Genomic DNA, 15,091 nt, shown 5'->3' on the forward strand with positions numbered 1-15,091 from the left:
CTTTCTAGTGTAATTTAAAGATAATTTAGTCCAGAAAACCTGTGTTTAATCTGACATTATATGCCATTTCCTCTATTTTCTTTTCCAACATCTCTTTTCAAAAGTTAATGTTGATTTAATTAACCAGTCTGCAAGGATCTAACTTTGTGGCAGTATCTGACGACAACTCTCGTTTTGCAACCCTTTCTTACCCCTCTCTGTGTCAGTCATACATCTGTTTTCTCGGAAATTGGAGGAAGCGCCCAGCCAGACCTGCGAGCTATGTCTTCATCCTTTATTCATTTAGAGTTACAGCGGGAAACAGCCCCTGCCAGCCCAACGAGCAAGAACGCCCAGCAACCCACCCATTTAACACTAGCCTAATCACGGGAGAATTTACAATGTCCGATTAACCTACTGACGGGATTATGAGAGAAAACCCATGTGTCCACGGGAGATATACAAACTTCTTACACATAGCGCAGAATTAAACTCCGAATTTTTTTTTTAGCAAGAGTATGGTGAGTCTGGAATACAGGGACAAGGAAGGAGAATGGTGGTTAGAGGGTTAATAAATCAGCCATGATCGAATGGCCTTATTCTCCTTTATCTGATGGTTTTATCCTGGACAATGTTTAACCCTTGATCACCACTGCAAAGTTGGTAATCTTATCATGTAGTTATGAGATTTCTGAGTCTAGACCAAAAGTAAATATTCAGATCGACTAAAATTGATAAATGTCACTAGGGCATAATATTCATGCTCTTTTCATTACTTACCCACACCCTACCTCCACCATCCCATCCCCTCAACCATTTCTCTTCCTCTCCAATCAGAATACACTTCTTTATACTTTTTTGCCTTTGGCAGATTACCTTGTGAATTCTACCAGCTTGAAAAAAAATTAATACAATATAACAATGGGTTACAAATTATAAATTAACACAAACAGATAACTGAGCAGCAAAGTGAAATGTCACCATGTAATTTAAGTGTCAAGGAAAATGCGCGATTGGCTTTATTTTCTGACATCTCTGGGGCCATAAAGGGTTAAAGTTTTAGAAAGAGAAACACAACTCTAGAAATTACTTGCTTCAACATTGAGAAACATATTTATTTTGCATTAAATTATTTTTGTTAATGTACATTCTCTCCACCCACCCACTTCCACAAAGAATTGGTCTAGTATTCACTGTATAATTGTATGATTTTTTTTTCTCCCCCGCGAGGGTTGCCAACTCTGATGTGTTCCTGGAAGGAATTACCACGATCTCCCAGTGAAAGTCACCTCACCCCTTGTTCCTCCCATTAGCTCATCAAGGCACATCTGAGTCAGTCATTTTCAGCTTCCAGCAACTAACGAACATTCAAAGAAAAAAAAACGATTCTGTTTTAGTACTGCCATGATTTTCTTTTGGTTTCTTTGCCAACTGATGCCAAGACAACCAAGGAGGACTGGCAACCCTTCCATTTTCAAGATTTCCGTTCTCTGCGTTGACTCTATGTTCCAAAAGCTTTCAGGGTGCTGGGAAGGGAAGAAAGGGCACTGGAAGTCTTGTTGCATAGATAACAACACTGAAGCTGTAAAGAATGCTGCCAAATCAGTCGCACACTTAACAGCAAACAAGGAATCAATTTCAAGAGTCAACCTGTAACCAGCTGTATTACTTGCAGCCAGCACCTTATACCCAATATACCGACACATCTCATGACATGTCATCACTACCAAAGCTTTTAAAATAGAATAAGTTACAGTTTAGAGACCATTTCTAAATTTAGCTTACAAAAGATAAATATAATGCACATAGATTTAGGAGGAGGAATACATAAAAAGGTATACTCTTGAATCTGCAGTTTAAATTATCTTATGAATAGTTTGAGGATGAGCTATCAACCCACTGTTCCCTACATCGATATGTAATTGAATGACATCTCCACAACTTCACCACAGGGATAACTAGGAGCTCTGTGAACATTCAAGAGAATTTGCTTTTTAAAAAATAGGGTCCATCTTCAAACCGAAACTTCTCTTGGAAAGTGTTTTTTTCTTAAATTATTTTGTACCATTCCCTATTCAGAAGCAAGAATTGGATTTTGAGCAGAGACACAGCTCAGGGCTACCCTGATGCATTCCTTCATACAGAGTGATAGGCAGGAGGCAGAGTCCAGTTTTCACAGGGAAAAGAGGGCATCCTCCGTCTTTTCCTGTTGCTTCTTTTTGGATGTAGTAACAGAGCCAGGGGCCTCTGTAGGCGGCGAGGGAAGAGTAGGCAGTCGCTCCGCTGCTTTGGCTCGCTCCTCCAGGAATTTATCAAATTCTGGAAAAAAAAATCATCTTTAGAAAAACTGTACTTGCATACAGATTACTTGAGTTCGTCCCTTCAGCTAAGGGCTGGACCAGTTTATGGCTGATATGATCGCTTCTAAAACTGGGAGCTCAGATCTGATCATTTCTCAGATCAATTGCAATTACCTTAGGATCAGGTAGAGGTTTCCAGGTTGTTTCTAATTTGGCCAGATTTTTAAAAACCTGGTCTGGCAAATCCTCACAGGAGATCAAATTGGCTTTGGGTGGGGTGAGAATATATAGTGAAATGCATCAGAAATCCCCAGAATGCAGGGCAGATCAAATAAAGGAAAAAAAACATTTCCCAACCTGCATTATTGATAGAAAAAGTCAAATAAGTTGAGATTTTTAATTTGGGAAAGGACAGTTTTGTATTCCTTCCACTGTAATTTCCATTCTGTCCCAGTATAAAAAAACTAAAACTTGTAAAATAAATTGATGCAAAATTAGACAAATCATAAAAAGGAGAAATTGCATATTAAGGGGAACCCCCACATTTCATTTAAAAGATAAGAGAGATAGTAAGAACAAATATATAAACCAAATTTTAAATACCCTGTTTAAAATGGCAGAATGGTTTAAAATGACAAGGGGTTTTAAAAATGGATTTAAATTTTTAAAATGTTCTCAAGGGAAATACAAGATGAAAAAACCTTTAAAAGAAAGTTTACCTGATAAAATACTGAAAATACTTTTGGATCATTTAATTATTGTGAAGAACCCTGACAGAATATAGATGAACCTTACAATAATGTCTATAAATGGAAGGATGTGACATTGTTGGGAAAATGAAGTGCATACCTGATTACTTCCAGAGATATTACAGCTAAATATTTTCATGAAGTTAAACACAGAGACTGGAGGAAAATGGACCACAGCCAGCAATTAGATACATTAACACATCCACAATGAATTCAAATTAATATGAAAAGAATAAAGGCACTTGATTACTAAATCAAATTTTACTATTGTCTAACGACAAAATTTAAGGATAATATTTTATATGAAACCTTTAGCGACCATTTGATAAGGTGCCTTGTGATTAACAGGGAAATATCTCGAGAAGTTTAATACTATGCTAATTAAAATCAGATGGCATTTATCAGTTGTCATTGATATAATGTTAAACATGACAAAACTGGGAGCTTTCACCATATATGGTATAAATTAAAACTCAAATGTCTTTAGGTCTTCAAGAGCAGAGAATAAAAGTCAGAAGTTGAGACTAACAGGGCTCTGAAACTGGCCAGATGAAATATACAACATTTAGAAATAATAAAATGAAGACTACATAAAACTACTCATTCAGACACAAAGTACACTACAGATGCTGTGGTCAAATAAACACATATAAACAAGCTGGATGAACTCAGCAGGTCAGGCAGTATTCATTGAAAGGAGCAGTCAATGTTTTGGGCCGAGAATGAAGGGTCTTGGCCTGAAACGTTGACTGTTCCTTTCAACGGATGCTGCCCGACCTGCTGAGTTCATCCAGCTTGTTTGTATGTGTCTACTCATTCAGACAAGTTGTTCTCATTGTCAAGGACAAGAAGGGCAAATTAGAGCAGAAAGAATTACCTTCACTTGTTACTCCTTCAGAATCATTGCCCAATTCACCTTTCTATAATTACAGAAAAGAGATTAAGTCATTCTCTCATTTTTTGCATTTAACCCTTTGCAATAACAAACTGAGTTAATAAAAACTTGATTCACTAACAGCTGACATCAATGTGCCAAATGGAAACACGTACCCTACCTTAACTTTCATGGCTATTGCCACTTCTAAAAGCCTGTACAGAACTTAACAATAAAGATTTATCATATGGCTCAATTTAGATACCGCTCAATACTGAAAATCAGATCCATCCCTATAAATCTGTTTCAGCACAAGAAGGATGCAGTGCCAAAGCATCTAATCAAACCATGCATCTCCATATAACAGTTTCTCCATCTGCAGGGAGTGCAGAGTAAATACTTCTCACCCAGTTTACCCAACTCAGTAAATCTTCTACAGCCACAGATACAAAGCAGCTTAACAGTAACTCACCAAATCTTACCAGGTAATAGAGGTCCCCCTCCTTGGAACATCTCATATTTAAGCTTAAGGGTGCTTCAACACACAACAGATATCATTACATTATCAATCCTCAAGCTACATTGTGTATTAGCTTTCTCCTCTAATAGCAAACTTCATTGTGTCTAATAAAGGAATGACTTTATTATAATCTCATAATAGTTATTTTCCATCTGCAATTGCTTGGTTAAAACTACAGTATCAGGCAGTCTGACAGAAGGACTAAATTAATAACTGTGAATGCACAATCCTGGTTGTACTTACAATCCAACCAGCTGAATAAAGCGATGCCACACCTTAAAGAACAGGAACAGTGTGATCCAAATACCATTGAGCATGGGGTGGGTGGCAAGGGAAGGTAACGTGACTGATTTATTTGTACCAACTCCTGTAAATTATCTACTTGGACCCACTTCTTTGCTCTTTCCATGTCACCTTATTTTTCCAATGATCTTTGAAAAGTTGCCTAATTCAAGCCATAGTCTTGAAAGAAAGATGTAGATTTCTTTCTCTTCCCTCTGAGCTCCTTCTCACTATCACACCACCTTCTCACTCAGCATCTCCCCTTAACTTACTCAGATCCTAACTCCCCAATATGACTCCCTTCACAGATGCCATTTCCTCTGCCATCCCTGAGGGGATTAGCTCTCTCCCCTCTATCAACTACCCAGCCCCCATCACAGACATGCTCAGATTCCTTTCCCTCCCCCTCACCCCCAACAGATACACTGCTCTGCCCTGATCACTGACACATATAGTTCTCCTCGTCCCCCCGTCCCATCAGCTCTTTCCGTTTCATTTCAAACACACACTCAGCGCAGCAGAGCACAGCTCCAGGAGTGAACAGCATTGCTCAGTTTCATTTGCCACCATTAGGACAATCACACGACATAAGAAAAATGGTACACTGAAGAGGCTAATGGCAAATCTTCGAATGGACAGGGATTTGGCGGAGGGGAAATAAGTGGATCAGATTATGTGCAGGAACAAACCTACTTTTCAGTTGAGCACCTGATCTGGAACAAGACTGAGTGTTGGCTGCATCTCTCAGTTACGCTCAATACCCAATAAAAGCAGCAAAGGGACAGAAACTTCAGCCAGCCAGCTGCCACCAACTTTCAAATGATAAATTGTCTTAAAAGTAACTCCATCTTCTATCCAAAACTGATTAGTGTCTTATAACGACTTCTGTGTTCCAGGGATACTACATCCAATGCTCTCTGGAAACCCCAGTTTCTCAGAATCCATAGTGCCCAAGGCCCCTTTTGTTTCTTGTTGTAGGTTACTTGGTTCTTTAATTAGAGCCTAGTTTTGGGGGAATATGAATTTGAGTTTCACTATCTCCATAGGTACTGCAATAGAATAAGATTTGTCCAATCCATTATGCATATTTTAAACATTAACCTTTGGTGGGTGTTAGCCTTGTAAAGGTCAGAAATTCCCATACTTTGATAGGGACCAGTTTTAGAGGATTTAATAATCAATATGATTACAAGACAAACACTGGGCAAAACAGCTGCAGTCTCCTTCAGCATTACAGATATCTGACTTTATTTCACGTTAATTCTGAAAAAATGCTGACCTTGACTGTGGTTAAAAATACCAATATACCCTTTTTTCAGTGGTATGGTTTATATATTCTGTGTTGTCACCCATTGTTTCTCATTTTATTTGTGTGGGGGTGCGGGTTGGGGGGGGGGGGGTGATGTTCTTGTGTTCTGTGCGTTGGGGGCTGTTTCTCTTTGAACTGACTTCCATGGGTTGCTTTGTGTTGTGGCTATCCAGAGAAGAAGAATCACAAGAGTTGTGTACTGCATGAATACTTTGATAATACATAAACCTTTGAACTTTTTCTTAAAATGACACAAATGAACCTGAAGTTCCTACTTAAGGCAATGGTTTATCCTATATTAATTCTGTAAATACTAAACTCCTGAAAAATCAGAGAACATTTAAATATGACTGTGATTGTTGCTCGCTGACGCTTGCTTGCATGTGGGAGGGAGGGGAGCTGGTGGGGCTTTGAGGTTCTTATGTTTAACTGTCGTTCATTCTTTGGGGCACTTTATTTTCGTGGATGTTTGCAAAGAAAAAGCATTTCAGGATGTATATTATATACATTTCTCTGACATTAAATTGAACCTTTGAAAGCAGACAGGAAGCAGCCATACAATAATTACAGTGGAAATATTTGCCCACTATGGCAGGGAGCAGTTGTGAGGGATTCGGACCAATTGTACCGCCATCTAACCTGGCTACAGAGAATGCAACCAGTTCACGCACAGACTGGGGATGGAACAGTGCACCTTTCTGGGCTGCATGAATGAATGCGGCAACACGGTAAATTGTCATCAAACAGTTTGGAATAAATACACAATTCAGCAGTGCCTATTGTTTAAGAAATACTGTAATAATTACCCAAACCAAAAGATAATTGGAGAAAAGGTTCCAACAAACATTATCCATAAGCACGCCTGGGGAAGTGATGGGATGAGAAAATGGAGAACAAAATCTGAAATCTCCAGAGAGGATGGTAAGTGCCATTTAGCCACTGGACAGAGTTCAAAGATACTTTTCTTCTCTGCCATAATTTCAAAGCACCATTGTTTATTTATAGATCCTGTAAATTCAAATTCCATTGAATTAAAAAGGCAAAACAAAACCCAAGTATCTCACCACATCTGTGGACAGCCACTGTTCAATGTCATCCATTAAATTGGCCTGAGTGACTGGAATCTGTTACACAGAAGGGAAGGGCACGAGGAAGTTAAACAACACTAAATTATTGTAAATTAATTTAAAAAAAACAAAATCCAAATGTAAGCAAGGTACAAAATTCATTTAAATTAGCTTGTGTGTCATCCGGTTCAACTGCATCTTCCTTCCATAAAAGAATTTGGAAAATGGTCATTTTTAACCTCATTCTGAAGCTGGTGGGCTCCCAAGAATTTCATACCTTGCTTTCCAAAATAAATTACAATTGAGTTCACAAAACAGAAACATACACACCAGATTATCATAACATTCTGAAATAAATAGCAAATCAAAAGAAAATCAAATAAAGGAAAGGGACAATTGGTAAGAGAAGGTGATGATGAGCCGTTCTAAGTTTTAAAATAATTTGTCTAATGATATAGGAAGAACTTAATTTGCCAAACTTATTTAGTTATTCTATTCATACACCATCTTCTCTTTCCACCACTAGATGGCCAACTATACAGAGCAACACCTACCATTTCGGGTAAACAGGCCCAAACTGCTGGATTGATCTTCTCCCATCTCACCATTACCATAGCCATATGTCATTACTTGGGACTGAAACTCACCTGAAGAATGGATTTTTGGATGACTGCTCACTTCAGAGTACTCAGGCGCAAACGGCACTGAGCAGTTATTTATGGATTATATAGCAGACTCCTTAAAGAAATGTAGAACACGTGGGTTGGGCCAAGTGACCAGTAGTGGATTAAACACAACCAGTCATAGCCTTTCATCAACATAACCTATTCCTGCACCTATTTTCTGTGTTTCTATAAGCAACTGAAAATTTGCATCTGGGTACGGATTTAAAACATTGTCACCCATAAGAGCTCTGTTTAGGAGACATTTGCTTCTGCTTGAACTTACCTTTATAATTCAAAACTTAACTTCAGAAGTACCACCAATAGCCACAGACTTCTCCTACAGTTTCAGACTGATGGAATTTTTCTGGTCTGGACCATTTGAATTTAGACCAAGACTCTACAACTAAGGTCAGATACAACCTGGAGGATAGAGTCTCCGAATCTGATGGATTCATCCAAATAGCAAGACAGGAAAGAAAACCAACCCTCAAAGTTGCCTTGCCCATCGCTTCTGGAGTTCTAAAAGGGCTGACCACAGCAATAATATCTTTAAGTTACTCTGCAATTTATAGGCCAAGGAAAAATAACTTAGTAGCTCTATGTTCTGTCTTGGTGAAGGAAATTGAATTGGAAGAGAGCGGTTTTCAGATTCTCAAATCCTCAGTATATCCATCTCAAGCAGACATTAATCAACAGTATATATTTGGTCATATGTTCTGTTAGTAATGGGTCCAAAATCTGAAAAGATCTCCAGAAGGATTGACATGCATTTGATTTTGACAGTCGTCCATATGCATAAAGCCCTAAACAGTGCAGAAGATCACAATAAAAATGTGCCATGAAAAATTGGGCATTTCACAAATGTTCATCTACCTCACACCACACGAATGGCCAAAGATTCAGAGTTTGCAATGGAGGTTTGCAAGTACACGGTATTTCCTATAGTAGCTGTTCTTTAACTTTGGTTTGTATTAAAAGCTGCTGGAATAAGGAAAGACTACCAATAAAGCAAAGTGGAATCAACCTTCTTCCAATTCTTAGAAAAAACACCCAAGATATATTGACCCTAGGGCACAGACAGTATTGAGATATTTGCTTGCCAGGTTGAACACAGATGGGGATACTCAGATTCCATAAATAAATGAACTATTTTTCATGCTTCAAAGAGCAGAAGCACAAGACAAATAAACAAATTTGAGGGAAAGAGAATAAAAATTTATCTATCTTTGTCAGAAAAAAAATGAACAATTTTAAATTTGCTAATTTAAAATAAAAATAAATAAATAATTTAAAATGAATGTTTATGATCATGGAAAAATGAAGGATATTGGTTTATGGTCCAGATTATTTTTCTTTTAGTTTTAGTGTTCTTTATGCTGACTTTTATGTTTGTATAACCGTTTATCTTCCAGTAAACTCTCAGTACATTTGGTTTTACTGCATATTTATTTATTTTACTTTGTCAGCCTTAAGTGTTATGGTGGTGTAATTTAGCACTTTTCCTATCACACTGATTCAGGGTGGCCTGTTAGATAAAGTGAGAGGATGAGGACAAGTTTCTTGTTATCCGCTGCTCTCTGCTGACAGTGCCGACCTACACTCAGCTGCAACCGTAGAACCTGGTGCCTTCTGCTTCACTTCTGAAGAACCTCCTGGTTACAACATCTCAGATCAAACAAGGACAAATATGGAAGAGTGGAGGGGCAGAGGAAAACCGATCAGGATTCCTAACCCAAGTACAGACTCACGGCTTCAATTTTGATGAGGGACATTCCCATTCCTTTGAACTTCTCTCACGATGGACTGGAAGCAGGAAAATGCTCAGTAGTGCAAGTCATTAAGGAAAGAGAAAAAAATTGTTTTGGGAGGCTAGGTGATAATATTATAGTCAAGTTATTTGACTAATGATTTGTGCTTTTCCTCATTCCCTTATTTTACACATGTTAATGAAATTGACTACGATCCTCCTATTCAAACTGAAAAACTTAACTAGGAGAAAGGAATCGGTTAGGCTGAAGGTGTCATATGAAAGAGTGGGAAGAAAATCCTATACGTATAACAAACATTACGGATGGGTTCGAATGAATGAATACTCCAAGGTAGTGAACATATTGTGTAATACATCAAAATCCTGACTGCATTCTCTGCTGGTGGTGCAGCATGATAAAGAAAACTGAACTTGTGTCTCAAAGTTCAAATTGAAGAACAATTGGTAGTGGGGAGGGACAAGAAAAAACAATAGGTGTCCCATTTGGTGCTGCTTCACAAAGTCCTTTTAAACGTTGCAAAACAGCTGCAGATTAAAGACACCATTCCTATCACCGAGGCAAGCTCATTCCCCAATACTGCCTGTAACATCACCAAGTTATCCCACAGAGGCCCTGAGCGTCACAGCTGATCTACCCAGAGTGTATGGTGACCTCTCACCATTCCTTGGTTTACCATCCAGTTGTCTATTTCGTGTTCTTTCAATATATTCTCCATCTATTCCAGAGAAATCACTCAGTTAAAAAAAGTTAACAGAATGGTCGTATAAAACTCCAGTTAAGTCATCACACCTTTCCAGAGTTTCATTTTAAAAATTAGAAGTCATCCCTAAGCCACGTAAGCCTGAGAGATAGAAGTTATTGAGCTAGTTCAATAGATGGGCTGCAATTCATTGCAGCCTCTAGGTAAGTGAAAGACAAATGGAAGGAAACAAAATCCAATCAGAATACATAATCCAGGTTTCTAAACATGGACCCCCAACTAAAACTCAATAGGCCACAGATTGGATTGGCATTGGCTGCAACTTTCTCAACTGATGGGTAAGACAGTCAAGACTAAGTAGTTATTTGGCAAAAACACCAAATATTTCCTGAAATGAGCCTACAGAGAGAGAGGTTTTCAGGAGAGAATACTGGAGAATAATCCAAAGGTACGATGAGACATACTAGGAGTAAAAACTTAGCTTGTACATCCTCGTGCTTTCTGTGTCATGCATTGAAACTCACACTCTCTCATCCATCCATATCTCTTATATTGACTGGTATAAAAGGTAAAGTTCCTCCCCGAGCCCTGTTTGGCACATTGGGCGGCAACCTTGTATTTTTTTCAGCATTTCTCTGTTTCATGGGGCCGAGTTGCTAGCTCACACTCAACCCAGCACAGGTGGGAAGCATGCAAGGAGCCAGCCAGATTCGAACCTGGAACCTCTCGCCCTGAAGTCCGGGTGCAAATACCACTACACCATCAACACAGACTTACACTGGCTGACATACAGTATATTATGTAACAGCCAGGTAACAGAGATTCAAAAATTCAGTCTTCATGTCCTAATACCTCTAAAAATTTCCCCTTCTTATTTATAAACTCCTTCAGCCTTTCAAAGAATTCTGTATTCTCCAATACTTCCAAAGACTGTGCTTTCTTTGTTTAGACTCTAAGCTCTGGAATTCTCTCCCTAAGCCTTCCTACCTCTCTTTCTTAGTATGCTCCATAAACCTACTGACTGAGGTTCTAAACACTCAGTTCAGTATCAAACAGTGAGGAAGTTTCTGTGAAGAGCCAGGGAAAACACAAATACAAGTTATTGTTGCTTTCTCTTGCTTAAAACCGTTGTTTTCCTAAAAGAACATGATTGAAGCTGAGTGTGTAGAGAATATACTTGAAAGATGAGATACCCCAAAACAGTGAAGCATACAGACCAACAACAATGCCAAAGTTCGTATTAATTCACCTTCCCACATCCATAGTGTTCTCCTCTGAGTATTTCTACAAAAAAAAAATCAAGCTCCTTTCTAAGATAAAGTGAGGAGACACTGTTCAGTAGTGCTTGCCTTTTGCCAAGATCTAAAGTTGAGACTTTATAAGACGTTGGTCAGACTGCACTTGGAGTATTATGTACAGTTTTGGGCCCTTTATCTAAGAAAGGACATTCTTGCATTGGAGGGGGTCTGAGGCGCATGAGAATGATGCAAGGAATAAAAGGGTTAATGTATGAAGAGCATTTGATGGCTCACTGTACTCACTCAAGTTTAGAAGGATGTGGAGGGATCTCATTGAAACCCATCAAACACTGAAAGGCCGAGTGGGGGGCATAGGAAGGACAAGAATATAAAGCACTGCTTTAGAACAGAGAGTTGGAGGAATTTCTTTAGCTAGAGGGTGGTGAATCTGTGGAATTTATTGTCACAGTCAGCTGTGGAGCCCAGATCAAAGGTTATGGGAGGAAGGCAGGAGAATGGAGTTGAAAGGATTAATAAGTCAGCCATGTTGGAATAGTGGAGCAGATTTGATGGGCTGAATGGCCTAATTCTGCTCCTACATTTTAGTTGCCAAGGCTTCACCCAATACTGAGCAAATGTATACATTACCTATGAACTCTTCAGAAATTATTACTCAGCACACAGTTCTGATTGAAACACTGCTTAGCCCCGATTACGGAAACTTGGAGCCTGACAGAGTTCACTGTCCTGAGCTTCAGGTGTGATCAGGTTATATATTTAGAGCTGGGGATGGGAGGATGAGAAGGGAAGAGAGACTTTTGATTCCTTAAGAACTTTTAACAGCTGCTAGGAGTGATAAGCCTGATTTTCAAACTATCATCCGAAACCTTAAGGTTTGTAAATTCTAAAACTACCTTGTGCTAGTTCCAAATAAGGTTTAGTGTGAAATCTATTGGAAAAAGTAACAGGATGAGAGACCAAGCTTTTGTTTGCTTAAAGCCATTTAAAATATTCTCAGGCACAGCGAACTGGTTATAAGTGAGATCACTTTGACTTTCCACTTCATGATATCTACTGCACAAAGTGACATCACCACCACCAGGAAGGATGGAGATAATTGGATAAGTCCCTGTCAATCATGCCTGAAGATAACAAGGCAGCAAGGTTTCATTAGCTTTCCATTAAAATAACTATATTTTAGTCTGAATCTGTTATAAATTTGCACAAATTCCATTTGATGGAGTTTTTAAAGAGTCTCTGAAATTTACTCTCTGGAATAGGTAGATGGTTTCCTCTAATGCAGGGGTTCCCAACCTGGGGTCCAAGGACCCCTTGCTTAATGGTATTGGTCCATGGCATAAAAATGGTTGGGAACCCCTGATAGAGTCTGACAGATTGCGTTATCAAGACAGTTTGCAGCAACTCCCATCATAGCTCAAACTCACTGGGTGATGCAGCTCAACAGCTCATTAGCATGAATGAAATACATTGTCCTGTATCCAGTCAGACCCAATTCCCACCATTCAACCATCTACTTGAAGAAACAACCTAGTTAGATAGTTCTGATTTAGTACATTTAGAAAACAATAGTACACTTAAATCAGCATCATTGTTTCTGAAAAGCAGTGAGTTATTTTTAATTAAATAAAATCCCATTGATTTAGATGAATGGAAATTTACTTTGGACAAAAAAGGCTAAGTAAATCTGAAAATTAGGGAAAATTTTTTGGAAAGTCACATTACATTTTATTCCATATACCTTGTGCAGGTAATGTACTCAAGAGTATGGAAACACCAGTGCCCTTTAATGGAAAAGCCTACAAAAGTAATGGATACAACCCAGTCCATCACGGGTAAAGCCCTTCCCATCATTCAGCACATCTATAGAGAGCTCTGTGAAGGAAAGCAGCATCCATCAAGGACCTCCACCACCCAGGCCAGGCTCTCTTCTCACTACTACCATCAGGAAAGTGGTACAGGAGCCTCAGGACTCGCGCCAACAGGTTCAGGAACAGTTATTACCCCTCAACCATCAACTCTTGAACCAAAAGGGATAACTTCACTCAACTTCACTTGTTCCATCATTGAAATGTTCTCACAACTAAAGGACTAATTTTCAAGGACTCTTAATCTCATGTTCTGAATCTGTCATTGGTGACCCTAGTTTGTGACAGGGTCCAGAATCGACCATGAACTGTGCTGCTATTAAGAGAGGGAGGGAGGCATCCAACAGGGGAAAAGAGAGCAAGAGAGAGAGAAGATTGATGTTATGGTTTCTCTACAAGCTTGTTTACCTTACCACAAGGACACTTGCTTGCTTGTAAAAGGTCTTACAGAGAGAGGAGGGCAGAGCAGGTTGATGGACAGCTGGTGTCCAACATGTGGGGATAAAAACTAGGTCCACTGAGACACAGACAGACAGACACAGTTTCGGACACTGAACAAGCTTTGTTGCACCCACAGGAAGTGGGGTTTTTGGAGAATCGATTTGGGGAAATCGATCAGTGGCTCTCACAGTGTAAAAAGGTGTGACCAGTGGGGAATTATTTGTGTGTCCACCCTTGCCTGGGTGATAATTCCATCACTGAAGAATGGTCGCACATGTTATGGTCATAGTCGGTGACTATAACAGGATTTCGGAAGACAACGGGAAGATTGACGGCATCAGCTCACCTCTCACCTCTCTCTCTCTCCCCTCCCCCCAACGTTACTCAACTAACTACCTCGGACTGGACTGAACTGAACTCTCTCCATCATCGTAAGACTATATCCATCCACCCCTAGGTTTGAAAGAGTCTAGTTTTGTTCCTATTTCCACACTTATGTACATCTATATCATTGCTAACCTGTTTAAGATATTTGCATTTATAGTACTGTATTGCGAAGTTACTAATAAACACTATTAGTTAATAGTGATACCAGACTCCAATATGTTTTCCATTTCTGCTGGTTCTTTAACCCATCACGAGGTATATGACAAATCTGGCTGATTATTTATTTATTTATTATTTCTTGTTTTTTGTACTTGCAGTTCTTTGTCTTTTGCACACTTGGTTGAACGCCAAGCTGCTGCGGTCTTTTATTGATTCTCTAATGGTTATTACTGTATCTATTGAGTACGCTCACAAGAAATGAAGCCCAGGGTTATATATGGTGACATATATGTACATTGAAAATAGATTTACTTTGAACTTTGAAGCAAATACTCACTGCTCCAGTGTTCTGTTGGCGAGTATCCAGTGCTCCTGCCAATCCTTCAATTGCCTGTGGTTCTTCATACTTTACACTGAAACAGAGATGACATTCTCCTGTTACCAGTGCCCTTAATCATTATTTAGAATCCTCACCCAAAGGTTACAAGCAGGCACTAGTTAAATGCAAAACTGATTACTTTGAATCAAGAAGGGTAGCAACTCCCAAGCAACAAGGCGTCTTAAAAACCTCAGTATAATTATAGCCATATCTGCTCTACCTCTTTAGTAAATTCTTAAAGATCAACGTTCCTTCTGACTTCTTGCATATTCATCATTCCTTCACCTCAAATTTCATCCCTGTGGTGGTTACTTGAAAACCAAAACTGCTGACAGTCTGAGTACAGGAGTTGATGCTGTATGATACACTTCTAAAACAGCTAAGTTC

General features: G+C 39.0%; 1 protein-coding gene across 3 annotated transcripts in view; it reads right to left on the bottom strand.

The window, feature by feature from the left end:
* Positions 1 to 1,069: 1,069 nt before the first annotated feature.
* Positions 1,070 to 15,091, bottom strand: part of tom1 (target of myb1 membrane trafficking protein) — a 105,488-nt gene continuing 91,466 nt past the window's right edge. For 2 of the 3 annotated variants that reach the window (XM_059953760.1, XM_059953762.1), the window contains 4 exons: positions 14,663 to 14,738; positions 7,078 to 7,137; positions 3,906 to 3,948; positions 1,070 to 2,298 (listed from right to left, as the gene is read on the bottom strand). In XM_059953760.1, coding sequence (XP_059809743.1) covers positions 2,153 to 2,298; positions 3,906 to 3,948; positions 7,078 to 7,137; positions 14,663 to 14,738 — 325 coding nt within the window. In that variant the 3' untranslated portion in view covers positions 1,070 to 2,152. The remainder of the gene's footprint in view (positions 2,299 to 3,905; positions 3,949 to 7,077; positions 7,138 to 14,662; positions 14,739 to 15,091) is intronic. The other variant, XM_059953761.1, reaches the window with a different exon arrangement.

This window comes from Hypanus sabinus, chromosome 29 (assembly GCF_030144855.1).
Source record: "Hypanus sabinus isolate sHypSab1 chromosome 29, sHypSab1.hap1, whole genome shotgun sequence".
In the NCBI taxonomy this organism is placed as follows: Eukaryota; Metazoa; Chordata; class Chondrichthyes; order Myliobatiformes; family Dasyatidae; genus Hypanus; species Hypanus sabinus.